The sequence below is a fragment of the Vanacampus margaritifer genome, chromosome 4 (assembly GCF_051991255.1).
Source record: "Vanacampus margaritifer isolate UIUO_Vmar chromosome 4, RoL_Vmar_1.0, whole genome shotgun sequence".
Taxonomy (NCBI): domain Eukaryota; kingdom Metazoa; phylum Chordata; class Actinopteri; order Syngnathiformes; family Syngnathidae; genus Vanacampus; species Vanacampus margaritifer.
The window spans coordinates 19700980-19728026 of record NC_135435.1 but is presented as its reverse complement, the minus strand read 5'-3'; the positions used below and the strand labels follow the sequence as shown (position 1 = coordinate 19728026).

Genomic DNA, 27047 nt, shown 5'->3' with positions numbered 1-27047 from the left:
TTTATCCAGTAGAGGGCAAGATAAAGCCATAAATTCAGAATTGGGAACAGGTGTGTGGGATAATCATTTCATAAATTAAATTGAACATAAATGGTCGAGAGCACGCAAATGTATAAATTAATACACAGTTTAAAGTAAGAACGCGAGCGTGTTGCGTTGTATAGCCTTGTGGGGACGAAATATTATTTTGTTAGATCATTTCTTAGTCAACTTTCAGAGTAACGTTTTTACATATAGAAAAATCAATCTCCTCACCAAATGAATTTAACGGGTAAATTGTATCGTTGTTTCTGTTGTATGTTTCAAGAAGAAGATGAAAGACGCAACTTGACAAGTAGGGTGTTGGACCGTACCAAAATGACCGACAAACGAGGGGGAGGTCTTGTCCTCCCGCAGGGATCAAACCAAAAGTGATGACACGCGCGACCCTCAGTTTGTCTGGAGCCGGTGAGATGGAGACAGCTGGCTGAATGTACCGACTTTTCCTCACAATTGTTACGAACTTTGTCCCGCCCGGTAGCAAAGGTGAGTATTTCTGAATTTGCATTTTCGGGTTTTGTTCCCGTAACACACGTTCACTCAGAGGATGATGATGTTGATGATGATGTGTGTCGCTCAGGCAAAAAAAGACATAATGTGTGTTTACTGTTGAAGGGTGTTTAGTTTAATGTCAAATTCAACAATATTCTAGCAGAGAATAGATTTATTTTTGCACGTTATACTTATGCAAGTACGGTTTTGGCAAGTCAAATCTAATTCCTCTTCTAATTCCTCCCAAATCAACACTTTCTGATAACTTTTTTTTAATGCAAATCTTATGTGACGTCAACGTCATAGAATGCATTTCGCAACCAATGTTTGTTCATTAAAAAGAGTTTTAATTATTGCAACTAACAGCTAATTTGGAAGTTACTGTTACAACATCAGTGTAGCACTGAGATGGGCAAAGTATGGCACATTGGACACATGGCCCGTTCAGTTCTTTGAATTTCATTTTTTATGGTCATTTTGTTTTTGTTTGTTTATTTATCCATTTATTTATTTATTTGCATTCTAAATTAATGCAAATAATTTTTTTCCCCAACATTTGGTTTTGTATGTTTGTTTTTGTTATTTTTTTTATCCTCATGTACTTACCCTGCAGTGACACAAGTGACTTAATGGAAGTAAGAATTGTCACCAAAAAAGCAAATATTATTTGCAATTTTCTCATATTCCTTCCAGTAGAAACAATTATTTAAAAATAAATATATATATATATAATTTAATATAATAATAATGATAATAATAATAACAATTATAATTAACATACAATGGGTCATATTGCCCCATGAATTTTATAGGTATACCAGTTAAGGATCAAAAGAAAAAAGTGGTTAATTAGAGTTAATGATTAAAAAAAAAAATATTATTCAATATTATTTGTATAATACACAATTTTATGTAATGCATATATTGTACCTTAAGCCTTTTTTAAAAACACTTTTTTGAAATGTCTGGCCCATCTGTCAGTGTAAAAAAACAAAGTGACTCTTAAGGCCAAACATTTGCCCACCCCTGTTGTAGCATGTTAATATAACCCTCAAACAACCATTTATTGTTTAATGAACATTCTGTATTGTGCTAGCTATGAAACCACCAGGGTTTTGTTTGAAAAATATTTTAGAAGGCTGTGTGTGCGTGTGTGCGTGCATGCACTCGCGCGCACCGCATTCATGTGCTGACACGTAAATAAACAGTGCTTGTTGTGAGTCATGATGACAGAGAACGTACTGCATGTTGTGCATGCTCAGATTGTCTTGATGCTAGACAACACACATTTGCTGGGAGTTACTGGAGAAAGAAAGCAAGGAATAATCATCTCAAGGACGTATACGATTTGATAGCAAAATCAACAGGCCAAACAGAATCATTTTTATTGGCCAAGTATGTTAAAACAAGTAAGGAATTTTGTCTCTGGTAGTTGGTCACTATAAGACACTATAACAAAAATATATATTTCGGACATAGCTATTAGTCACAAATGAACATAGTGGTGTAGTGGTGCATGACAGTTGCCTTGCATGGAGAAGTCGTGCACTCTAAAAACAGTTGGGGCATAAGTAAGCCAATTATGAATCGAAAATGGACCGATCCACTTTATGAGTCAATTTGACCCAACTTTCTGGATTGTTTTATACAAAATGACCCATTTAAAGTAAAGGATCTGACCAATATTTATGAGTTGTTTTACACTAAAAGACCAATTTCTTGACTCAAAGTTGAATCAAATTGACCCAAGTAGAGGATCGGGCCATTTTTGACCCAGAGTTGGGTAATTTTAACCCAATTATTTTTAGAGTGTGGGTTTGATTCCTGGCCACTAACCCAATACCTGGTCCCAGTCATGGGTTTTAAAAAATCTGGTGGGGTTGTAGGGTTTGAAACGATAATTCGAGGACATCTGCGAATTGACATTTAGGACTTAAAGTCAACTAATCACATGTTTTGGGCATCTCGTCTTCCAGTCGGTCAATTCACAGACATACTGTACGACTCGCTAGTCACCACGCTACAACACTCGTAGTGATTTTTTTTTTTAGTTTTTATTTGTTCATTTTTCCTTTCGGACCCGAAAAGAAAACTAGCTGACGGGATGAAGCCGAACCTTATTAATTCCCGTTCCCAGAAATGTCAGACCAAAAAAGTGATAGTCATTGGGCTGGCCTGAGAGTGCGAAAATATGATGGTTGTCGTTAGCGGTTAGCCTCGCTAGCTTCAGCTATAGCTCATATAGTTATATGGGACAACTAGACTGGTGTTAAAGAAGGCGACACAGTCTTGTGCGGGTCTGAGATTACGAAAATAAAATAGTTGTGAATGAAAATAGCGGTTAGCCTTGCTAGCTTCCGCTATTGGTATCAAGGCTTGTTTTTAAAAGTAGTCATACTAATGGGACCATTGGACTGTCGGCGAGGAAGGCGACACAGTTTCGTGTGAGTCTAAAAGTGTAGGAATGCAAAAATGAGAAAGGTAGCACGGCCACTTAAAAAATATGCAAGTCCATCCATCTTCAAATACACAAAAGCACAAGTGAGAAATAGTCACACAGAGAAATGCTTAATTTTTGGGAACCTGGCTATAATGTCCCGTCATATAACATGCAATAGCTAAACACAAGATGAGACAAGCAATTTGGAAAATGTGTCACTATAAAATTGTAAGTCTAACAAGTGAAATGTTAAACCACCGATTTTGTCGTGCCTATAAGGTCGATTCACCTCACTGCCGATGACGTCATAATGTGTTCACGCGTGGACGTTTAATTGTGTGGCCTGCTGTGTGTGTTTGCTGGAGGGGTGTTGACCCGTCAGTGGGCCAGTTGGCCGTCCTCTGCCATCGATCCGACGTCGGTTGAGCAAACTGTGAATGAGAGATTTCGTCAGGGTCATAGGTCAGCGCCGGGCACACATCGGGAGGGTGCGTTTGTGTGTGACATCGCTTTGCATGTGTTTGGGCCGCGGGTCAGCGTGCCAAGCGGCTGCTGCTGTTCGTACATGCTGTAATGCATACACAACTGTGTGTGTGTGCGTGTCTGGTTTTGTATGTGTAACATGATCCGCTCTCCAAGGTGCCGGGGTGGAGGATGGACACTGCAATCCAGACTGAAAAGAGGGAAAGAATAGCAGGGATGTGTGTGCGTGCTCGGCTGGTATGCGGTCCTGGCTAATAGAGAAAGAGCCTGGGGTTCTTATCTGACCTCCCCGGGTTTGACCTTTCACCCCTATCCAAGAAAAGCCCTTTGTGTCCACAGAGCTCGAGCCAGCGAGAGAGCGTCTGTGTGAGTGTGCATCCGTGTGTGTTGCATCAAAGTCTTGCCTAAACATTGTTATCTCCACTGACCTCAGTGGTGATGAGACCTCACTGAAGCTTTTATATTCTCAAACGTTCTCCCCATAAATAAACATTTGGATATGTTAGCTAGCTGGAGTATTTGATTCGTCAATTGTGTATTAGGTATGATGAAAACGTGTCAATATGGTGGATGATTGCTGAAAAGAAAGCCAGTAAGCCGCCGCTTCAAAAAAAAGAGTTTGAAAGTGTTGAAATGCTAAGCAGCCCGTGTCGGTGACATCCTGAAAGAAAGGGGACTCCCGAGTTTAAAGGGGGTCCTAACTACAGGTTTTGTATTTGGGTGCTTGAGTGTGGTGGTGGGAAGGCCAGGGACCACGGGGTCATAAAACACCACAATAGTGTCTCTCTCCCCAGGGTGAAAGAGAGACAGAAAGAGAAGAAGAGATGAGGAGGCGGTAGGTGGGGGGGATTTAGGGATGAAAGGATCTCCCACTTCCACGTCAGGCAGTGGGGAAGGAGGGGGGGATGCAAAGAGAAAAGATCAACAAAGGTTATGTGAAAGATTTAAGCACTAATACTACACAAACGTCTTCTAACAGCCATTTTACTTGTTTTGGTTGTAAAGTCATAATATATGTAAAGTTGCCTTTGATGTGGAAATAATTGATTTTAGGAATCTACGAAAATGCAACATGATTGAAAAGTTTTCATAACCACATAATCTAATTAACGTATCGTTAGCAATAGCATGATCATCATAGTCATTTTTAACTCACTGTTACAATATGAATAAAAAATACCAATGCGCTTGTTAGAAAAAAAAAAAAAGTTTTTTCACTCTACCAAATGTCACAAACGATGAATCGAGGCAATTGGAATTTTTCCTTGTTTTCTGGAAACATTTAAAAAGGACTTAGGCAATTATGCTAATGTGCTAACGCTTACTACATTTTTAAAAAGATTTAAGCAACTTTAAAAAATATTCTTCCTCTAATATTTTAACAGGCTACTAATCCAAAGTGACACTTTGTCAATTGGATTGTTATGTTGATTGACTATTGGTCCCGGTTTTTGGTCAGGAGGACATTTCCCCGCTTTCATCCCGTGTCTCCCCGTGGTTGTAAACGTCAGTCTGCTGTTTGCCAGAAGGTGTGATTACTTCCTCTCCTTCCTCTCCTTCCGTGTTATGACCGGCCTTTTTTCTGTCTCCCCCCCTCTTGTCCTTCTACAAAGCGGCGAGAAGCAATGAAGGACTGCATTGTTTCTTTTTACATAACAAAGTGTGGAAGCAGAAGGTGGCTGACAAAACGTGTGTTTTTTCATTTTGCTCGGCAAAATTTACTCCGTTATTGGCTTACCGAGCTACTTTCTTGTCATAAAAGTGTGTTATCAATCAACCCAGCCTTTCTAGCCACTGGCAGGGGTCGCGTCGTCACTATCGAAGACGGCATGTGTGATTATATGGTTCATACTATACTGACATTTGACTTTTTTTTTATTGTGTCATGTAAACAATAATATGTGCTTATAAGACACCAAACAATCAAAATGTCCCTGCACCAGGATCAAAAACAATAACAAAAGCAACAAAAAAATTATGTCATGAACAAAATTGTTTTATTTTCCAGACTTTGAATATGAATCTTGCTATTAACTCATTCACTGCCATTGACGGCTATAAACGTCAAAAATTCATTTGAACTATTTCTATTAGTTTCACATTTTTTCCACATTTGTTAACAAGAGTATGAAAACCTAGAAAAATGTATTGTACATTTAGAACAGATATCAAATTCGTGATTAATCTTGAGTTAACTAGTGAAGTCATGTGATTAATTAAAATTTAAAAAATGTAATTGCCTGATGCCCTTAATTAAAAAAAAAAAGATTATTAAAAATTAGGGGCGTCAGACGATTACAATTTTTTAATTGTAATTAATCGACTTCAACAGCTAACTCACAATTAATCACAAATTTGATATCTGTTCTAAATGTACAATTTAAAAAATATCTAGTTTTTCATACTCTTGCTAACAAAAGTGGGGGGAAAAAGTGAAATTAATAGAAATAGTTCAAATGAATTTTTGACGTCTATAGCCGTCAATGGCAGTGAATGAGTTAAAAATACATACAAATCAAAAAGTCATTTGATCTTTTTTTCATCTGGCCAGGTAGAACATATTAGGATAATATTGTTCAAACATAAACTCCCTTAGATCATCATAAAGTGTACAGTAAAAAAAGAAAATGAACTTCACTTTTATTCTATCATCTTCAAATATATTAGTGTAAATCGACCAGTTTCAATAGTTTGTGGGTAACTTCTGTTTATACTTGTGTGACAGATGCTGACCATGCATCTGCGACGCAACTGTGCACAATGCAGACGTTTTAATACAGCCCCTTGCATCTGATTCGATTTTGCGGTTGTTCCTGATAGTGAGTTGAGTGAGTGAATGTTTTGTTCCTGCTGTGTAACAATGCAGAAATGTTCGTCGCTGTGGGGACGGACTGTTTGTCTTTTTAGAAAAAGTTCTTAGTGTTTTGTTCTTTCCCTTGTGTTAAATGGCTTCAGCTGAAAGCTTCTTGGTTCGAGTTGTCATGAATTTGGGAATCTGCTACCTTAGACCATATGTCACAAAAAGTGGTTTGTATATATATAGCTGACCTACAGGTTGCTCGGGTCAGACAGTCATGTTTGTCTTTGTGAGTGTGTACGTGCGTATGTATGCGCGGCTCTCCTTTCCTGGGTTCGTATGTGAAATGGGGGTTGCCAGCATATGGGCAGAAGGGGGATTACGTTGGCTTGACCATCCACCCTTGTTATTTGCCTCGAGGTTGACCCACTTTGGTCACTTTTGGTACATCTACTAAACTTGCCGCAGTGATTTTAATCACATGACATAAAAGTAACAATTATATGTAATTACGGGAAATGTATTCATTCTGCACAATGAGTATCATAGGAGAAACAAACATTTTCCATTAACGTAATGAATGAAATGATTTACACTCTCACTGACTTTGAGTTGAAGTGTCAGTTTAACAGACCACGTTTTGAGCGAGTGTTTTCTTCATTGAGGCTGTGGTCAAACCAGAGAGAGCTGCCGGGAGAGAGAGAGAGAGAACGGAGAAAAACAAAGAGGGAGTAGCGTCTAGGTCACGGTGTCCTTACTCTGTCAGTGCAGCTGATTTTATGGCATGCCGTCTGGACACATGCCTCCATTAGTAACTGCTGTTAATGTGTATGTGAAGATGTGCCTCTGGAAACTTCAGGCTCCTCCTGTCTGTGCCAGTTGTCAAGTTTACCGGGCGGTATAAACATGTTCATTTTAGTTGATCATATTAAATAATTATGTTAATAAGTCTTTGTATACTTTCCTCCCACATTCGGATAATTAAAATAATGTACTTCAACTTTGGGTTTGTCTCGTTATGGGTTACCACGGTGAATCACTTACATGATTGTTTGGCACTGTTTGTACGCCGAATGCCCTTCCTGACGCAATTTGCCCATTTTCATCACCCTAATAATGTTTGGGTAACCGTGCTTACTGGTTGATCATTCACCATCACTGCAGATGGAGGTAAAGCATTCAATCAAATTAGAGGGAATTAACGTGCTGAGTGATTGACTGCTGTAGTAGTCTGAGTGCTTTTAAAAAAAAAAAAAGTAAACACATAATGCAAACAAAAGATTATTATGTTTTCTCAGAACACCAATGGGTAACTCGTATGCGGGCCAGCTGCGGACCACACGCTTTGAGGAGGTCCTTCACAACTCTATTGAAGCATCGCTGAGGTCCAATATTGTGGTGCCGCGACCAGTTTTCTCCCAACTCTATCTGGAGGCAGAGCAGCCATTGGCACATAATGGTGAGTTACAAAGTAGGATGACGCCTATGTGCGACTTTCACAATCCCTCAAAAATTGTGTGAATGGTAGGTAATCCTGCCCCAAAAGACTTCAGGACCATATGCCTTTTTTTTTTTATCAAAGCTTAATAGCATGTGAATATATATGTGATGGTTAATATAGGGTAGTAATTCTCAACACTTTGCCAAGAGAGAACATCAGGTGTGCTATGGGAAATTGTCACTTTTAAATAATTGTTCCTTTTTGTATCTAGCTATCTAGCTTGGTAGCTAGCTGGCTGGCTATCTAGCTTGGTAGCTAGCTGGCTGGCTATTTAGCGGGCTAGCTATCTATCTATCTAGCTGGCTATCTATCTATCTATCTATCTATCTATCTATCTATCTATCTATCTATCTATCTATCTATCTATCTATCTATCTATCTATCTATCTATCTATCTATCTATCTATCTATCTATCTATCTATCTATCTATCTATCTATCTATCTTATCTATCTATCTATCTATCTATCTATCTTTTTGTAGATCGATGGATCGCTAGCTAGCTAGCCATCGATCTACATAAATCTTTTTTTTTTTCAGTATTTATTTACTAGTACTTTTTTTACATTTTCAACACTTTTTCCTATTTTCCTAACATGTCCAATCAACAGGCCGTGCAGAGAACGATGATGAGGATGACGAAGATGGCTCCGAATCTAACAGTCCTCCAATCCCTTATCAGATGAAACCCCCACCTGAGGGATGCTGCACCACAGATGGTTTGTGCACATTTTGTTCAGGACAAGTTTACTCTTAACGACCGCAAAGTAAGCAAGTTCTATGTCAAAAATAACAAGCATCCCTCCTCCCTACAGGCTTCTGTCAGGCAGGCAGGGATCTGCGCCTGTCATCACTGGCATCAGACTCCTTGGATGTGTTGCCGGGATTCATGCTGATTGGGTTGAAGTCCCCCTCCCTTCCCGAGAACCTGCTGGTGGGTGCTGTCGACCATCGTTTCCTGCCGGATGAACGGGGTCACAACGCTCTGCTGGGTAAGACGGAAGGCAAAACTTGCTGTACGTTAAGTGCTCTCCATTAAATGCAGCTGGGAAGCCATCATTGTACACTGATTCACACCCTGGGGATTCCCTGCAGGCTTCTCGGGGTATTGCATGGGCTGTGGAGAAAAGGGCTTTCGCTACTTCACAGACTTCGCCAACCACATTAACCTGAAACTCAGCACCCAGCCAAAAAAACAAAAGCACTTAAAGTTCCATCTATATCGAAACAACCAAGGTGTGCTGGTTAAAGGAGCTCCCATCTGCTGGAGGGGACACGGTAAGATTGGTCCGTATCAGGATTATAATAATAGTTTTGGATTTTTCATTGTACTTAATTAGTTTTTGTTTTTTTCAATTTGGTTAGTATTAATTCATTTTTAGAGCAGCTTTGTTAATTTATTAGTAGTTATTTTTTCTAAAATGCTTCATTTTAGTTTAGTTTTTCATGACTTTTAGTATTAGTTTTATTTATGGAGTTTAAAAAAAAGTTCACTAAATATTGTGTAAGAAAGTAAACTACAATTCTCAAATGACTGCTTGAGCTTCCTTCTAAAGCTGATGTATGAAATTAATTGACTTAGACGAAAGCAAAGGACATTTTCACTATAATTATGGTTAGTTTTAGTTAAAGTGTCATTTCTGTTAGTTGTAATTTGTTTTTTGTTATATGTTTATGTACTGTAAAAACAATTTTTTTTTATTTGTAAAAAATATTGCCCCAATGTGGATAAACAATGGAGCGTCAAGAAAAAAAATCACCACAATATCCATGTGGATTGAATTACACTGATACTGGCTCCTCATCTTCATTTTAAAAGCAGAGCAGTCGCGACCAAGTCATAGACAATCTGCTGTTTAGCTTTTTGCGAGTTTGTTTTCTACAATATTCACTATCAATCATAAAAGCATGATGATTTTAACAATTCGTCTGCATATTTCCAGAGTTAAAGAATGTCATAGGGAAGACAGCTATATTCAGTTAGCTTTAGCGGAAACTGCAATTACATTTACAGTGCAGGTGGTCTAGCAGTGAAAAGATAAGGACAGGCCAATGGTCAAATGCAAACCGTAGCCTGAAGGTAATGAAAAAAAAGTCATGTTAAAGGATATACATACATATGTAAAATCTCTTTTGAAGGTGACGTTACTTTTTTTTCTCAATTTGACCACCACTGATTTGATTTGAATTGAGTCAATATTTTAATATTGTCTTGCACCACAATGAATTGAGTCCTCGCACATACACTAAAATAGTTATGAAATATGTCTGCTTTGTTTCAGATGGCCGAATAAGACAGATGAGCTCAAGTCTCTCAGAGGCTCACGCCACATCAGATGAACAGCCATCAAATGCGGCATTGATGCATTCCTTGCACGCAGCTGGCAGCTTTGCAGGTATAACAAAAAAATGGTCATTTTCACTTCAGGAGGGCAATTCCTTCCAGACGCTCACATCTTGTTGACTGGCTTCAATAAGTGACAGTATTAGTGTCAGAAGTTGCTCAATCACATCATTTGACTTCATCTTGTTCATTTACAGCATCATCCCACGCAAATGGCGTTCCTCAAATCTCTGATACGTCGCACCCATTGACAAATGGCATCCATGCCAGTTCTTCGAGCGCGCAGCCGGTGATAAATCATTCAGGATCGGGGAGGCCATCAGGTACAGGTACTGCATATGCACAATAATAAATGGCGTACAATTTTAAATGCCGAAACGTTCAGCATTTTTGTTACACCTAATCATTGCAACGTAATCTAACTTTAATATTCTATATATTTCACATCTTGAATTCAAAAGTTGTTCCTGTGTCATGTGCATGTAAGTGTAGCCTTTGTGTCTGCTGTCATTAACCCCCTGGGTTTGTTCACACTTCTGAGGAGGAGCACAGCCCCCTGTGTTATAACGCCGCTGCCGTAGGGAAGCTGCCAGTTGCATTGTTTTGGGGATCGTCTTTTGTCTGCCTGATTTCATTTGCCAACACTTGAGGCACTAAAAAATTTCCCCGTCGCTTTCTTCTCTCTCCCTCGCTCAGTAGCCTCCATAAACCGGGGTTGTAAAATACTCCCTTCTTTTTTCCTACTTTCTCGCTGAATGAAAACGCTTCCTTCCTGTCAGTGATGTGTTTTTGTCATGGCTCTTCAAACAAGTGGGACTTTTTGACTCCGGTCTCCATCACTGCATTTCAACAGAGGGTTAAATGGTTAATACATAAAATACAACTGCATGCAAATAGGCTCATCCTAGAACAATATAAATGCTTGCAGAAAACTACACCCCAAGCTACCGATATTAACATTTGACAACATTCAGAAGGCGAGAAAGTTTTTATTTATTCATTTTTTTACAATTCAGTAACTTATTTGTCAAATAAAAGCAAATACTGTACATTGTTTTTGTGCTCCAGGGTTGCAGACGAATGCTGGACCACCCAAAAAGAGGCATAAGGGTTGGTCCCCTGAATCCACTTCAAACGGTTTGTTAGAAAACACAGGGAAGACGCCGCCATCTTCATCGGTTTTGCCGTCATCAACAGTTACTGCAAATGGAGCCAGATTAGGTAAAAAGTAACAAAAACAGAAAAAAAAGAATAAATGTGTCCTTTAATTTCATATGATGTCTTCATACATAATTGTTGTGCTTTCTCATACATCCAGATGCCTCTGCCACACAGAGTTCCTCACAGAGGTCCTTAACCACACTTTCTCCCTCTGGGCTGTCTGTAGCTGTGCCTGATCAGCTGTTACACACTTGCGGACTACAACCTGTCATCTTTAAAGGTCAGATACATTTATATTAATGGCACTTGTAGGGCAGGGGTCACCAACCTTTTGGAAACTGAGATCAACTTCATGGTTCCGTTTACGCAACCCCTGGGTGTTGTCTGTCAGTTTATGTTTTCATCATCATCATTTAAGACGATGATTCTGAAATAAATGTCAAATGTTTTATCTGTTTACCTCTCCTGGACACAGGTCATGGCCCTCTCCCTCAGCTGACTGGCAATTTTACTGAAGTACTCATCAGCTCTCTTCTGCAGAGTTGTTACCTGAGCTCTCAAACCCTCCCTAGGGTCTACCAACACTATGGACCTTCACCCATTCAGCCACTGTCTACTGAGATGCAGATTCTTCTCACGGTGTACTACCTTGTACAGCTCGGTCAGTGTCACACACTGTAATAATTCACAGGCCAGCAGGAAGCAGCTACAACGGGATTTTTCACTTTATTGTTGTAGTTACTGTCAATGACCACTAGATGGCAGACTGACACTGAGCCATAGAAAAAGAATATTACTACCTTGTTCAGCTCGGTCAGTGTCACACACTGTAATAATTCACAGCCCAGCAGGAAACAGCTGCAACTGGATTTTTCACTTTATTGTTGTAGTTACTGTCAATGACCACTAGATGGCAGACTGACACTGAGACATAGAAAAAGAATATTAAAACTGCAGTTTTGAGACTTGTATACGCTTTTATTATGACTTTTTTCCTGCACTAATGTTGTATATTTAACATACCGCCTTTCATAAAACCGTTCCCTTTTTTTCCTCCATGTTTATGATTTCTGTTTTTCTCACGCAGGAAGCGGCTACAACTGGATTTTTCACTTTATTTTTGTCGTTACTGTCAATGACCACTAGTTGGCAGACTGACACTGAGCCATAGAAAAAGAATATTAAAACTGCCGTTTTCAGACTTGTAGAAGCTTTTATTATGACTTTTTTCCTGCACTAATGTTGTATATTTAATATACTGCCTTTCATAAAACCGTTCCCTTTTTTTCCTCCATGTTTATGATTTCTGTTTTTCTCACGCAAGGCCCTGAGCAGGTGCCCCTGATTGAGGACTTGGAGCAAATATTCATGAGGTCATGGAGGGAGTCCCACCTTAGTGAAATCAGACAGAATCAACAACCTCAAACAACAGCCACCCAAGGGAGGCACTACGGAATTGAGGTTAATTTCTCATAAATGATCATCGTATATGAAATGGCCATGACTAAAGTGATAGTAATGTAAATCTGCTTTTCTTGGCTCTCCCAGGCACCTCCTGCCCTTCCAGGGCTCCCTCAGCATCTTGGCTTAGCACCACAGCAGCCTCTGACGCCCAGCCAGCTTCCTTGGCTCGCACAGTTGGCTGCGTCGTCCTGTGGAGAGGGGGTGGTGGTTTTGGGGGAGCAAGTGGGATCTTTGGCTCAGGGCCTTCAGCAGATGTTTAGCAAGTTGATGGAGGGACGCTTCGAAAACACAAACTACATAGTTGTCATTGTGACCGCTTCCGGGCATGAAACACAGTCCTGTGTGGTGGTCACAGGTAGGATTTTGTGTCTTTAAAAGAAAAAAATGAGAACGAGAAAGAGACATTGAGCATATTTGTGTGGTTTCGGTACAGGTAAACACCAGTGTCGAGCCTTGGCAGAAAATATGTTCTCTCCCAATGAGGGTTTACGAGAAATCAACCAGCAGCTTTCATCTGGCGAAGCCCAGGAGCTCATCCAGTTCTGCAGTTCCCTTGGACAAGGTGTGCTTGACTCTCTTCCTTAGAATGTGTGAATCTCTGCTGTGTTTATTTTGCGCATGTTCTGTTCTGTTCTGTTACAATTTGTACAACGATATGACGTCTCAGCAATGATGTGAGCAGGCGAGGCATATTGAATGCCAGCATCTAACTTCCTGTTTGGCAGATGGTGATATGGATTCCCTGCTGGACAGCGCAACCTTGGACAGCAACGAGCCCTCTCCCTTATCCAGCAGTCAGGAATCAACAGAGGAAAAGAGTGTGAAAAACACACTCAGTCCAAAAGATTCACACAGCCCTAAAAATAGAATTCTGCCTCCTAAGGAATCTTGTTCGGGTGAGACAGATGATAAAAATACTATGAAGTGCATTTTTTTCCCACCTTACCTACCATTTGAACCTATCCATGTAGAGTACTCTGTAGAGTGGCGGGATATCCGACCCATCCAGCTGGCAGTAGCCAGAAAGCTGCTGTCTCACGTTTGCGCCATAGCCGATTCCAGCACACAGAACCTGGACCTCGTGTCCTTTGACAGGGTCAACTTCCTCATACTGGTCCCTCCCTCCGAGGTCACCTTTCAACAGACTGTACTCCACCTGTGGAGCTCTGGTTAGTTACATGTCTTCACACGTTTACCCTTATGAGCCCATTTTTGACAAGTTACTCTTCCATAATAATAATAATAATCATGCTTTTTTTTCTTTTTTTTTTTTACAAATAGTCTTCATGTTTTTTTTGTTTTTTCCCTTTTTTTTAAAACACATTTTTACAAAATTGCTTTGACAGACCAATTAGAACGCAAATTACAGACCATAGAAGAAAATAAAATTGAGCTTAAAACAGAACCTTGTTGTGCGCCACAGTTAAAGGAGAAGTCAACCTTTTTAAACATTTCTTGACAGTAATATGTTATATGTCACCTCACTAGTCTAAACATGACATTCTGATTAATAGTACATTTGTGGAGTATGAGTTAAGCAGCAAAATCCAGCCGTTTTTATCCATCTCAGGGGGCGGCCATTTTGCCACTTGCTGTCGACTGAAGATGACATCACAGATGCTCAGGGCTCCGGCAACGACCAATCACAGCTCACCTGCTTTTTGAAGCTGAGCCGCCTTCTGATATTGATAAAAACTACTGGATTTTGCTGCTTAACTCATATTCCACAATATTATTCCGCATTATTAACCAAAATACCATATTTAGACTAGTGGGGTTGCATAGAACATATTATTGTCAAGAATGTTTTGGGGGGTTGACTTCCCCTTTAAGACAATCAATTAAAATATCGTGGTCAATTGTGTCAAATGTGGCACTGAGATCCACCAGAATGAGAATTGAGCCCTCCCCTTTATCAGCTGTTAAAAGCAGGTCTTTTGTTACTCTGAGGAGGGCTGTCTCAGTGTTATGACAAGCTCTGAAGCCAGATTAAAATGTCTCAAATGTCAATGTTGACTTGAACCTTGGATTTCAGGTGTTCTTCAAGAACTCGGAAGTCTCGAACAAGATTGCGTGTCGCAGCGGGAAGCTGAGCGCTATGTGGTCAAAATGGATCAAAGCGCTCAAGTGCGAGTCGACAGCCTGATACAGGAAGCGCACAGCAACTCCTACACGCTTTACATCCTGGTCCATGACCACGCCCACTGGGACGTCAGCAGGTCTTTATGATACAGAACACAGTTGAATTCAAGAGTCTTACTTTTTGACATTAACGATGTAGTCTGTTTCCTTTTCTCCCTGCTTCTCAGTGCTTCTTACTGTAACACAGACTCTGGTTTGGGTCTCGTGGACCAGCTACTGAATTCTCGAAAGGTCAGAGATGCTCCAAACATCCTGATTCTTCACGTTACATCCTTCCCGTTTGCTCTGCAGACGCAATTCACACGCATCAGCCCCTATAATGAGATCCACTGGCCCTCTTCGTTCAGTAATGTGAGATTTCGTTCTTTGTGTGCTAATAAAACATTTTGTGCATACAATCTAAGCACATTATAACAGTTTGGTGTTCTTATGTAGGATGTGGACCTGTATCATGAGAGGACGCGCTATTTTGGCGTGTCAGAGCTTTTAGAGTCGACACGCTCGGGAAGCAGCCTGCCTCTGATGCGATGCGATTCTTCTTTCGAGAGCATGGCATCGGCCCTGGAGGAAAGGTACACACTGCCAGTAAAGGTGCATGTGATATAAAAATAAGGTATGAACCGTTTTCAATTTCCTTCAGGTTTCCAAAGCTGCACAGTGCTGTGATACGCACTACAGTTCTAATCCACCACTACTGCGCAGCACTGATGGCTGTTTCCGGAAGAATCGGCGGCTCACACAATCTTCACAAACACACGTCTGTGGAGACGCTTGGCATCGTGCAGGCGCTGCTCAGTGCCGCCCAGCAATGCCCCGCCCACCACGGTCACATGATCCTACTGAGAATCCCCTCCCTGGCGCTGGCAGCTTGGGCGCACCGGCGGCTTTCTCGAGTGAGGAGACAGTTGGGTCTGGAAGAGAGCTTTGAGATCATATTGGGGAATCCGAGCCAACCGCTTAATGTTGGGCACAGCTTTATTGATCAGATTAAGGTATGCAAAAGTAGTAGTTTAAATATGCTTTATACACTCTAAAAACAGTTGGGTCAAAAGTAACCCAATTATGGATCAAAATGACCAAATTTTTGTCCTAAAGTTGTGTCAAATTAACCCAAGTAGAGGATCTGACCCAACTTTAAGGGTTATTTTATACAAAATGACCTTTTCTTCCCCCTCTTTTTCCTTTTTGCTTTTTTTGTACAGATCATCCCAGAAAGTTGGGTCAAATTGACCCAAGAAGAGAATCTGACCCAACTTTCTCAGTTGTTTTATCAAAAATGACCCAAATAGAGGATCTGACCCAACTTTCTGGGTTGTTTTATACAAAATTACCCTTTTCTTTCCCCCCGTTTTCCTTTTTGCTTTTTTTCTTACAAATCATCCCAGAAAGATGGGTCAAATTGACCCAAGTAGTGAATCTGACCCAACTTTAAGGGTTGTTTTATACTAAATGAACTGATTTTTGAGCCAAAGGTGGGTCAAACTGACCCAAATAGACAATCTAGCCCAATTTTCTGTTGTTTTATAGAAAATGACCAATTTTTTGACTCTAAGTTGGGTCAAAAGTAGAAGAACTGACCCAACTTGAGGAGTTGTTTTTATACAAAATGACGCAATTTTTTTATCCAAAGTTGGGTCAAATTGACCCAAATAGAGGATCTGACCCAACTTTCTGGTTTGTTTTATACAAAATAACTCTTTTTTCCCCCTCATTTTCCTTTTTGCTTTTTTTTGTACAAATCATCCCAGAAAGTTGGTTCAAATTGACCCAAGTAGAGAACCTGAACCGACTGAGTTGTTTTATCGAAAATGACCCAATTTTTGAGCCACATGTGGGTCAAACTGACCCAAATAGACAATCTAGCCCAATTTTCTGTTGTTTTATAGAAATTGACCAATTTTTTGACTCAAAGTTGGGTCAAATTGACCCAAGTAGAGGATCTGTCCATTTTTTTTATCCATAATTGGATTATTTTTGACCCAACTTTCTTTAGAGTGTACAAACAGTAAATATGACTCTGAAGTGCGCTAGGTCCTAACGTGCTTGGATGAGTTTGTTATTAACTAGATAAGAGGCTGTATAATAGGCAATTGTAAAATGAATGAAAATGTTAATACTTGTAGACATCTGAATTTGCCTTATGTAGCTATGGCTAAAAATCCAAGAAGCTGATTGGGTTCCTCGTACCTACCTGGAACTTGAGGCTCTTCCCTGCATTCTCATCCTGTCGGGAGCTGAACCACAAGGAGAATCACTTCCCAGGTTGGCACACGAAGAAAAAAACAGTAGACCCCATTGCTCTTCTTCTGAAATTCTAAAACAATGAACGGAACATTTATTCCATTTCTGACTACATTCCTCCCGCAGGTCACTCAAGTACTGTGACCTTCGAGTGATAAGTTGCTCCTATCTGCAACGTACCACACTCGAACAAGAGTTGGGACTAGCGGCATACCTGCTGAAGGCGGAGTCTCGGTCGCCGCACAACCCGGGGCCAGGAAGTGACCTGCTGGAGAGCGATGCGGAAAAACTCAGCAGCACTGACAATGAGGAAGAGGAGGCTCAGGAAAATGGTAGTCAGTGACTGTCACAATTATTTCTATTTTCAACAGTTTGTTTTAGTTTGATGATTTATTTCAATTTAAATGTCCTTCTAGAAAGGTCTCCTGCATCCTCCAACCAGCCACTCCAGTCCAGCCCAGATATTGGAGCATTAGAGCCGTTTCCTAGCCAGAGCAGCACGTCTACGTCTCCAAATGCCCCCAAGAGCACAGTGGAGACCACCCCGTCCCCCTCACGGGCTCAGCTTCCTCCCCCTCCTCCTCAACTTCCTCTGCAGTCCTCCTCGCAGTCATTTTTATACCCTCAATCTTCATTTCATCACCCGAGCCAGTCTATAGCCCAAGTGTACTCCCTGGCCCAACCCATTTTCCAGCCACACATTCTGAGTCAGAACCAGCCGCTGGCCCAAACCAACTCCCAACCTTACTTCCAAACACTCCCACAGCAACTTGTCTCCCACCCGCCACCCCAACCGCTGGCCCCTGTCCGCCCTCGTCGTCACCCTTCCAAATCCACCTCTTCTAGCTCCTCGTCGCCACGAGCCTCGTCCCCTCATCTGAGCTGCTCGTGGGCGCGGGGGGTGAGTCGCCCACCCTCCGTGCTCCTCCCCCGCTCGCTTTACGACATCATCACGGCCAACGATGGCAGCGGCCTTCCGCGATGTACTTCCTTCTTGCCACATATGTCGGTAGCGTGGGCTAGCAGCTTCAGGTGAGCCCACTGTGGGGGGGATCTTCCTCTTAGCAGTCATTCCTTCTCTGCCTATATATTTACAAACTAAATTCTATTATCTGTGCCATGAAATTATTTTTAATCCCCAACAGTCTATCATTTTATTTTTGTGGGATTTTTCTTGACTGCACTTCTTCCAATAAGTGTATGTGAGTGTTAAATGTTTTATCCAATCAGATTTCAGCCTATATGTGTTGCCATGTCAATCTAGTTTGCCCAGGGCTTTCAGAATCAGTATGCTGGCTAATGTCATTTCAATTATTTTAGCACTGTGACTGTTTCTTTACAGTGGAAATCAACCCCCAAATTATTCTTTACAATAATATGTTCTATATACGCTGAAAAAATTCAAAATTTTTATCCATCTCAGGAGCGGCTGAAAATGACATCACAGTTGCTTAAGGCTCAAGTGACAGCCAATCACGGCTCATCTGTTTTCTGAAGCTGAGCCGTGATGGTGATACCTGAGCCCTAAGGAACCGTGATGTCATTTTTCGTCAACAGCAAGTGGCAAAATGGCCGCCCCTGAGATGGCGAAAAACGGGTGGATTTTGCTGCTAAACTCATTTTCCACAAACACAATATTAATCAAGAGACTAGTGGGGGCGTATACTACATATTATTGTAAAGAAAATGTGAAGTTGGGTAAGTCCCTATTAAAAGCCCAGGTAGCAAATGTCTAGCCTGCTAGTTCCTTTTAGACACAACAAAATGTCATGGGTTCCACAAAGTCGTATGTAATTTTCACTAGTTTTTACATAACCTTGCTAAAACAAAAACTGCGATTAAATCTTTACCTCTGCGGAGGAAATTTTATTATATGTTTGATGCGTCTCTTATCAACAAGCCCTCATTAAAGAATCAAACAAATATTTTTGCGTGCAGGCCCTTGCTGAGTAAGATGATGACGTGCACAGAACAGTCGCTGTACTACCGCCAGTGGACGGTCCCCCGCCCTTACCACATGGACAGCAGCAATCGCACTGAAGGACGCAGCGACAACTTTCACCCTCGCAGGCTCCTCCTCAGCGGACCCCCACAGGTAATTTCCATCTTTTCCTCATTGAATGCCAAAGTCACGCTGTGTATTTATTTCCTTTCTTTTGGCTATGATGTCATTGGCCAGGTGGGTAAGACAGGCGCGTACCTGCACTTTCTGGGTATTCTGTCTCGGATGCTGATCAGGCTGATGGAGGTGGATATCTACAATGAAGAGGAAATCAACTTCAGTGAGTATAGCCACAGGTCAGAATAAATAAAGAATGACATGCTTGTGTTAAAGTGGTGTTTGTGCATGCGTTTTGTTGTAGATGTCCAATTAGACGGCGTTCAGTACACGCCGCCCAATGCCGTGTGGCCGGATCCAGACGTTATGAAGACTTTACCCTTTGACTACACAGTCCATGACCCCAAATATGATGACATCAGCTTAGTCTACTGCCCTGGATATAGGCCAGCTTTTGATGGTAGGCACAATCTGACATATAGAGACGATGCATATACAAAGTAAATAATCAATTAGGTAGCAACCACTTTTGAAATTGTGTATTTCACGATGTTGTCACAAACGTTTCAAATTTTTGTTGCCTTTGCAAGCCAACCCTGTGCACCAGGAGGACGTGTGCCTCAGGAGGCGCACAACCAGGATCAAGCTGTCCAAATATGCCGCCTTTAACACTTATCACCATTGTGAACAGTGTCACCTGTACTTGGGCTTCAACCCCAGATACCAGGTCAACAACACACAAGTGTACAAATATCACAAATGACACTTTTTTTATTTTTCTAAAGCTGTTAACGTCAAGACTCGTTTTTTTTTTCCTTGAATCCCAATCTAGATGTATGAGTCCACGCTGCATGCTTTCACGTTCACCCATCTGCTGCTTGGAGAAGAAATCCAGCTCTACTTCATCATCCCCAAGTCCAAAGAGCACTACTTCAGTTTCAACCAGCCGGGAGGCCAGCTGGAGGGAATGCGACTGCCTCTTGCTGCAGACCGGGTAAATCAGTGGGTAGTCAAAATACTTGTTTAAGGATGCTGGTTATTGCTAAATAACTTATATTGTTCAAAAGCTTGGCACTTTATAACCCTATAAAGCCTAAACCATTATATATATGAGAGAAAATTCTGATTCTTTGTAAATAGAATATTTATTGGCCTTTTTGAACAAATAAAAAAAAAAGTTTTTTTGTTTTTTTTAAATCAGCTTCCACATATGACTTTTGATTTGTGTCATATAGATACATCTGGTCACAATTCGTACATTTATAACTGTCAAAAATATAATAATAAACAGACATATCAAACATTTTAGTATTTCCAAAAATCAGTAAAAATATTTCCCACTGATAATAAATATAGAGGTCTCTCCTTTCTCAATTGGGGCAATCTTGCAAAGTCGCTGGAAAAGCAATCAGCTGGGTGATACTGCCCTCTGATGGATTATCCCTGCAATGCATGTGTCAGATCATATACGTCAGGGTTTTAATGGAGAGAAAAAAATATAATACTTATGAAATAGAGGGCTCAAAATTTCTTGTATTTAAACTCATTCAAACCCAAAAACGTGTAAAAAAAAAAAAAAAAAAGCTCTGTCCTTCACTCCCAAGAACGTATTTATACGTTTTATGTGTTTTCATGCAATAGCATACAGAAGGCTTTGATGCAGCTTCTGACATGAAGAGGTGGCTTAAAGCAATGTTAGTTATTTTTTAAAAAAACGTCCAGCAGGTGGCAGCAGAGTATAAGAGATCAGCCAGTGCCATGTTACAGCAAGCTCTTTTTTCCAGTGATGAAACTTAGCTATATTCTGATGCTAATTGCTGCAGAACGGGAACAGATACAAATGTACTTTTTTTGCTGATGAAAGAAGAGACTAATCTTTCTTTTGGCAGGTTCCATGTGTTTTATAGCAATAAAACACAATATTCTGTGGGACTTGCAAAATCAGTCAAAATTCAGTAAAAGAGCTGGGAGCAAAGGGAGTTACTTCAGTTAAAATGGCTGGCAGTGAATGAGTTAATATGATACGTTTGTCTTTACAGGGTTAAATTCTCTTTCTGTGAAAAATTGCAGCACCCATTTTTTAACACTAGGTGGTGCTGCAGGTTACCCATAACCCCCAAAATAGCATGCATTTTTTTTTCTGTTTAAGTCCTCATTCCTTCTGGAATTTCCTCATGGACAACTTTAACCTCTTCAAAAAGAAGGAATTTCTTGAATGTTCAACATTTTGAAGTTGATTTTAATCAGAACTGGGATGTCCTGAATGGCGTGACTGTTTTGAATTAGAATTTGCTGCCAAATGTGGAGATGCTATTAAGCATTCACACAATGATTACGCTATGATATTCTTTCGTCAGAGCCCAGACTGCATCAAGAGTCCAATCTTCACTCCAACCACAGGGCGCCATGAGCACGGTCTCTTCAACCTTTACCATGCGATGGACGGAGCCTCACATCTCCACATCCTGGTGGTCAAAGAGTACGAAATGGCCGTCTACAAGAAGTACTGGCCCAACCACATCCTGCTGGTGTTGCCTCCTGTCTTCAATGGAGCTGGCATAGGTGCGCGTCTTACTGACACGCAACCAAACTTTGTCTTGCATCTTTAAAAAATAAATAAATAAATAAATAAAAAGTTTTCCTTGCTTCTCTTCCAGGAGCCGCTCACTTCCTGATCAAAGAGCTGTCGTACCACAATCTGGAGCTGGAGCGCAGTCGTCGGCAGGAGGGCAGCGGGCCGACCAGTGACGTCTGGCCCTTCATTATCCTGGCGGATGACTCGTGCGTGATGTGGAACGTAGTCGACTTCGACGCACGCAAGTACATGCTCACACATTTTGCTTTTCAAAATTTTCAATTTTCAAAAATGTGTTTAACTGCTGGCATCCAGACATTTGCCTTTGTTTTTCTTGATAAAAACACTTAAAATTGCTATTGACTGCCCAAAAGAGTGCTTTGAGGCATTCCATGTTTTCTTTTCTTTCTGTTAGTCACATGACACATTTAGTGGTACCAGGCATTCAAATGAATAAGATGAATAATAAAAAAAAAAATCCCCATAATTAAGTAGGCCTAAGTGATGATCTAAAAAAATGAGAAACTGTTCTTAAATAATGTTTTCATTCAAATATATTCCACATAAAAGTTCAATATTTTTAAGAACAGCTAAAGAATAAATGTACAGTATAGAACGTTAAATGCAATTGAACTGTACTTAAAAAATATACTGTTTGAAAAGTAAAACCAATGCACTCTAGATTAAAAGTAAGAAATGTACTGTGTTGTTTTTTGTTTTATTTTAGTTCAAACTGACTGAATGTATAGCTGTAAGCAGTTTAAGCATTCAAGCATTGAATTGTATTTCTTGTTTTGAATGTTGCAAATTGTATTGATACCACTAGAGGGAGCCCACGTACCGCTAGTGGTAAGGGAACAAACTCTTTTGTCTCAAGTTACTGAAGTTTAACCAAAATGGGGATAAATATTGCCTTTTTAGTCAAGAACAATGCAGACAAGTGAAACAGTAACAGTTTAAACATTTTCAATTGTTTTCTAAAAGCACTAAAAACGGAATTTGTTTTTGTGTGTGAACCCTAATAATCACCCCATGATGGCTTACTGTGATACTGAACAATCTTTATTTTGTTCCCTGTCGGCTGCTGCTAGTGGTCCAGTGGAACACGCCGTGTCGCTGAAGCAGGTGTTGCAGCACATGGAAGGCTGCCCAGACCTGGCCCACTACGGCCTGTGTGGAATCAGGAAATGGAGCAGTCGTGTACTCGCAGGTTAGAATTCATGACAGCCTAAATGTGAAGAGTTTTACAACCGGCGGAAGTGCCAAAATAGTGACAGGGACCGAATCCTGTTGCAAATGCATTTCCCCCTTCCGTTACACCATTTTTGTCATGTTTTTGATCAAGACTAATTGCACTGTATTGTAAAATATATCTACATTTTAAAACACAATAAAAGTGATTCGTTCAGTTTCTCCTCCATGCTCCTTGTGAGTGTTTTCATTTTGTATTGGTGTGTTTGATTGTTTGTCCAATTCAATAAACATCTGAAAGTGAATTGGCGACTGTTGCTTTTTTTTTTTTTTTTATCTTTACTTGTAACTAAAATTTTGTCTCGCATCACAAAGCAAAAATCAACTAAGCGACTGCTCATAATTCAAAATCAGTTGACTCTTAAGTCAAACTACCATTTTATGCTGAAAATGTATCACAAACTATGATACCAAAAACATTTTTACGTAATTTCAGAATCGTCTCAACATTAAAGGCGTACGTATTTGATTTTAACATTTTGCACTATCACAACTTTGTTAACGTATCCTTTGGCGCCCTCTTGTGACATCATAGGGCATTACAGAAAGATCACGAAATCATGCAAAGAGGTGCGCTATAATAACATATTGTCAAATATTTGTACATGTATTTAAGTGTTGTTTTTTTTATTTCAGGTTTGATGTTGGATGCTCCTGTTGTGGATTTCGGACTAAAAGTGGATGTGTTCTCTTTGTGTCTAGGCCCCAACCACAGAGAGCCTTTCTCCAGAGGTCACCTCCACGACTTCCTCCTCCTCAACGTGGACCGCAGTCAGAACGTCCAGTACGAGCAGAACCGCTTCACGTGCCACGACGTCGACTTCACCCTGCGGCTGCACAGCGCCGGTTTGCTCGTCTGCCGCTTTAACAACTTCAGCGTCATGAAGAAGCAGATCGCCATCGGAGGCTACCGGACGTTCATCATCAAGACCAAGGCAAGGACGCCGAAATGTTTTATAGCATTTCAAGTATTTTTGTTTTTTTCTGGTAGCTAATGAGAGGGAAATGTGCCCAGATGACGGACGTGCCCACCTCAGTGGGGCCCTCTCAGTATGTCTGCGCCCCCGACAGCAAGCACCTTTTCCTGGCTACTCCGGCTCAGCTCCTCCTGGAAAAATATCTCCAACACACCAGTCACAAGCTCTTTCCTCTCAGCACCAAGAACTACGAGCACCCGGTCCTGTCTGTGGACTGTTACATTAACCTCGGCCCGGAGGTAACAACACGGGTTGGAATTTTTTTGGAGCTGTTTTGGGTTGTAACGGTGTGTTGTTTAAGTACACAGTAGGCCAAATGTAGGTACAAGCTTTTTTTTGTTTGTTTCTGTCATCTTTTCTTTCCTAAATGCCTTCTCTTCTTCTCCTTTCTTTCTTTCTGTCCATACCTGCTTTTTATTCATACATCCTTCCTTCTTTCACTTACCCTCCTTCCTTCATTTCCTCCTTCCTTCTGTCACACAATTTTTTTAATCATGCATCCTTATATCCTTCTTTGCTTCACTTCAACCTACTTTTGCTTTCCTTCTTTTGCTCCACTGTCCTGCCTTCCTTCCTGTCATACATGTTTTTTTTTCTGGAATCTGTGCAAGTGGTACGAGGGGTTGATTTAAACTGATGTAAAGGACTTTGAGTAGCATTAAATGTTTGATTGATCTTTTCCTTCCTGACTTCATTCCTTCCCTGCATGCCTTCCTTCTCTCCCAGATCCAGATCATGCATCCTTCGTTTGCTTAAAGCCACTTTTCTGCCTTCATTTAGTCCTTTCATCCTTCCTTCCATCATGCCTGTTTTTATTCATGCATCCTTATATCCTTCCTTCTTTGCCTAAAACTACTTTTCTGCCTTCCTTTGTTGCCTACTTCCTTCCACCTCTGACCACTTTTTCCTTTTTTTTCCTGCCCTCCTTTTTCCCTCCTACCTTACCTTTTGCCTCCATCGTAAACCTAGTTCCTTTCATCTCAGACCTGCATTTGCTTCCTAACATCCTTCCTTCCATCCTAGCTTACTTTCTGCCTTCCTTTGTTACCTACCGTAGTTCCTTCCACCTCTGACCGCTTTTTTCCTCCAACCTTACTCTTTGCCTCCATCGTAAACCTAGTTCCTTTCACCTCAGACCTATATTTGCTTCCTAACATCCTTCCTTCCATCCTAGCTTACTTTCTGCCTTCCTTTGTTACCTACGGTAGTTCCTTCCACCTCTGACCGCTTTTTCCTTCTTTTTTTCATGCCCTCCTTTTTCCCTCCTACCTTACTTTTTGCCTCCATCGTAAACCTAGTTCCTTTCACCTCATACCTGCATTTCCTTCCTAACAACCTTTCCTTCCATCTTAGCTTACTTTCTGCCTTCCTTTGTTACCTGGTTCCTTCCACTTCTGACCTGTTTTTCCTTCTTTTCTTCCTGCCCTCCTTCTTTTCCTCCTAGTTTACTTTCTGCCTTCCTTTGTTACCTGGTTCCTTCCACTTCTGACCTGTTTTTCCTTCTTTTCTTCCTGCCCTCCTTCTTTTCCTCCTAGTTTACTTTCTGCCTTCCTTTGTTACCTGGTTCCTTCCACTTCTGACCTGTTTTTCCTTCTTTTCTTCCTGCCCTCCTTCTTTTCCTCCTAGTTTACTTTCTGCCTTCCTTTGTTACCTAGTTCTTTTAATCTCAGATCTGCTTTTACTCCCTGGCGTCCTTCCTTCCCTCCTTCTCTTCACTTTCTCCCTTCCTTCATTACCCAGTTCCTTTTAACCTCAGACCTGCTTTTCTTTCCTAACATACTTCCTTCCCTCATATCTTACTTTCTGCCTTTCTTCCTTTGCTGCCCTTTCCTTCCCTCAGACCTACTTTTTAATGTACATCCTTTTCTGCCTGTCACTTTTTGTTTTGACTTAAATGTTTTACCATTTTTATGTAAACCTGTAAACATTGTATAGTGATTTAAAAGTGTAGCCTAATTTTGGCCCACCCTGTATAAATGAACCCATTTTTTTATTTTTTTTTCAAGTTATTTATGGTTTGCATTTCGGGAAACAACGCTTCACTTAGCTGTTAATGATTTTGCTGCAGCATATGTGAGGTCACACACTTGCCTGTGTCTCGCAGGTGACCGTGTGTTTCGTGAGTTCAAGACCTCACTCGGTCAACATCTGCACCACAGGCCTGCTCTTCAGCGGCCTTCTCCTCTGTTTCGCTGACGCCTTTGTCACCCCCAGCTTCCTCAAGAAGTTCAGCTTCCTCAAAGGTACACGTGCCGTCCAACTTAATGACACTTGAACGCAAAAAAAACGGAGTCAACGAAATCATCTTGGGAGTCATCGCTCGTCTCTGCCTGCCTGCAGGTGCGACCCTTTGTGTGATCAGCGCAGATCGCAGCTCCTTGAGGCAGACGGTGGGCAGGCTGGAGCTGGAAGAGGAGTGGCGCTTTCGGCTAAGCGACGAATTCCAAACGGCCAACGCCAAGGAGGACCGACCCCTCTTCTTCCTGACAGGAAAACATATATGACGTGCAACCAACAAGAAGAAGATTTTCACACAACGTATTGTTTACATGCATGATATGTGCTCTGAACTGAAAACTGCCATTTGAAGAAACTCACCACTTGGGGATTTCTCACTTTGTTAGCAGGGAGCCTGTTTTGCAATAAATTAGTGGGATTTTGTATCAAAAGTGATGCACTGACAAAAAAAAATAAGTATGCTGTTGGAAAATAATGAACTGATGAATGTAATGTAGTGTGTCACATCTTTTTGTGCACTTTCCTACTCGATGTGTGTGTGGGAACGATGCAGGTACAAACAAGTGTGCAATGTCTTGATGCAATATTCTGCAGCCTTTCGTTCTGCAGACTTTTAACGGTCGACACAATCATGCATTGTATGAGGGTAGCCGATTTTTGGCAACAAGTTTTTTCCCAGTAGATGCTTTTTGGTTGGGAAATACATGTATTTGCATGTTAATTATTTTAAGAATATTTTTCAGTACTTATCTACTGCATGTGTAGTGGGTGATATCTCTTTGTCAGGATGTAGACTTTCTAATGCTTCTATTTGATGTTTTTGTACTGTAAAAGGCGTGTCACA

At 40.9% G+C, this 27047-nt stretch overlaps 1 protein-coding gene across 5 annotated transcripts; it reads left to right on the top strand.

Moving 5' to 3' along the window:
• The first annotated feature begins 337 nt into the window (after window positions 1–337).
• greb1 (growth regulating estrogen receptor binding 1) lies at window positions 338–27047 on the top strand. 5 transcript variants are annotated; one of them, XM_077563633.1, is made up of 34 exons: window positions 338–525; window positions 7550–7710; window positions 8363–8470; window positions 8567–8743; window positions 8847–9029; window positions 10034–10147; window positions 10293–10424; window positions 11164–11316; window positions 11414–11536; window positions 11732–11917; window positions 12581–12717; window positions 12805–13075; window positions 13154–13282; window positions 13446–13616; window positions 13692–13889; window positions 14756–14939; window positions 15030–15213; window positions 15298–15434; window positions 15503–15854; window positions 17009–17124; window positions 17230–17435; window positions 17520–18135; window positions 19042–19198; window positions 19283–19385; window positions 19467–19622; window positions 19753–19889; window positions 19995–20156; window positions 21520–21724; window positions 21820–21982; window positions 22829–22947; window positions 23691–23923; window positions 24004–24204; window positions 26070–26208; window positions 26306–27047. In XM_077563633.1, exons 2-34 carry the CDS (start codon window positions 7557–7559, stop codon window positions 26467–26469), a joined length of 5970 nt encoding a protein of 1989 aa, XP_077419759.1. In that variant the 5' UTR covers window positions 338–525; window positions 7550–7556; the 3' UTR covers window positions 26470–27047. The 5 variants fall into 5 exon arrangements, with proteins under 5 accessions (XP_077419759.1, XP_077419758.1, XP_077419757.1 ...); XM_077563632.1 differs by having other exon boundaries at window positions 8567–8767; XM_077563631.1 differs by having other exon boundaries at window positions 13446–13889.

Excerpts from the sequence above, each read along its gene's own strand:
- greb1 (XM_077563629.1), top strand. The coding sequence starts at position 7,557 with ATGGGTAACTCGTATGCGGGCCAGCTGCGGACCACACGCTTTGAGGAG. Across the intron at positions 15,855-17,008 it reads GCTTTATTGATCAGATTAAG|CTATGGCTAAAAATCCAAGA; the intron begins GTATGCAAAAGT and ends TGCCTTATGTAG. Across the intron at positions 24,205-26,069 it reads ACATTAACCTCGGCCCGGAG|GTGACCGTGTGTTTCGTGAG; the intron begins GTAACAACACGG and ends TGTGTCTCGCAG.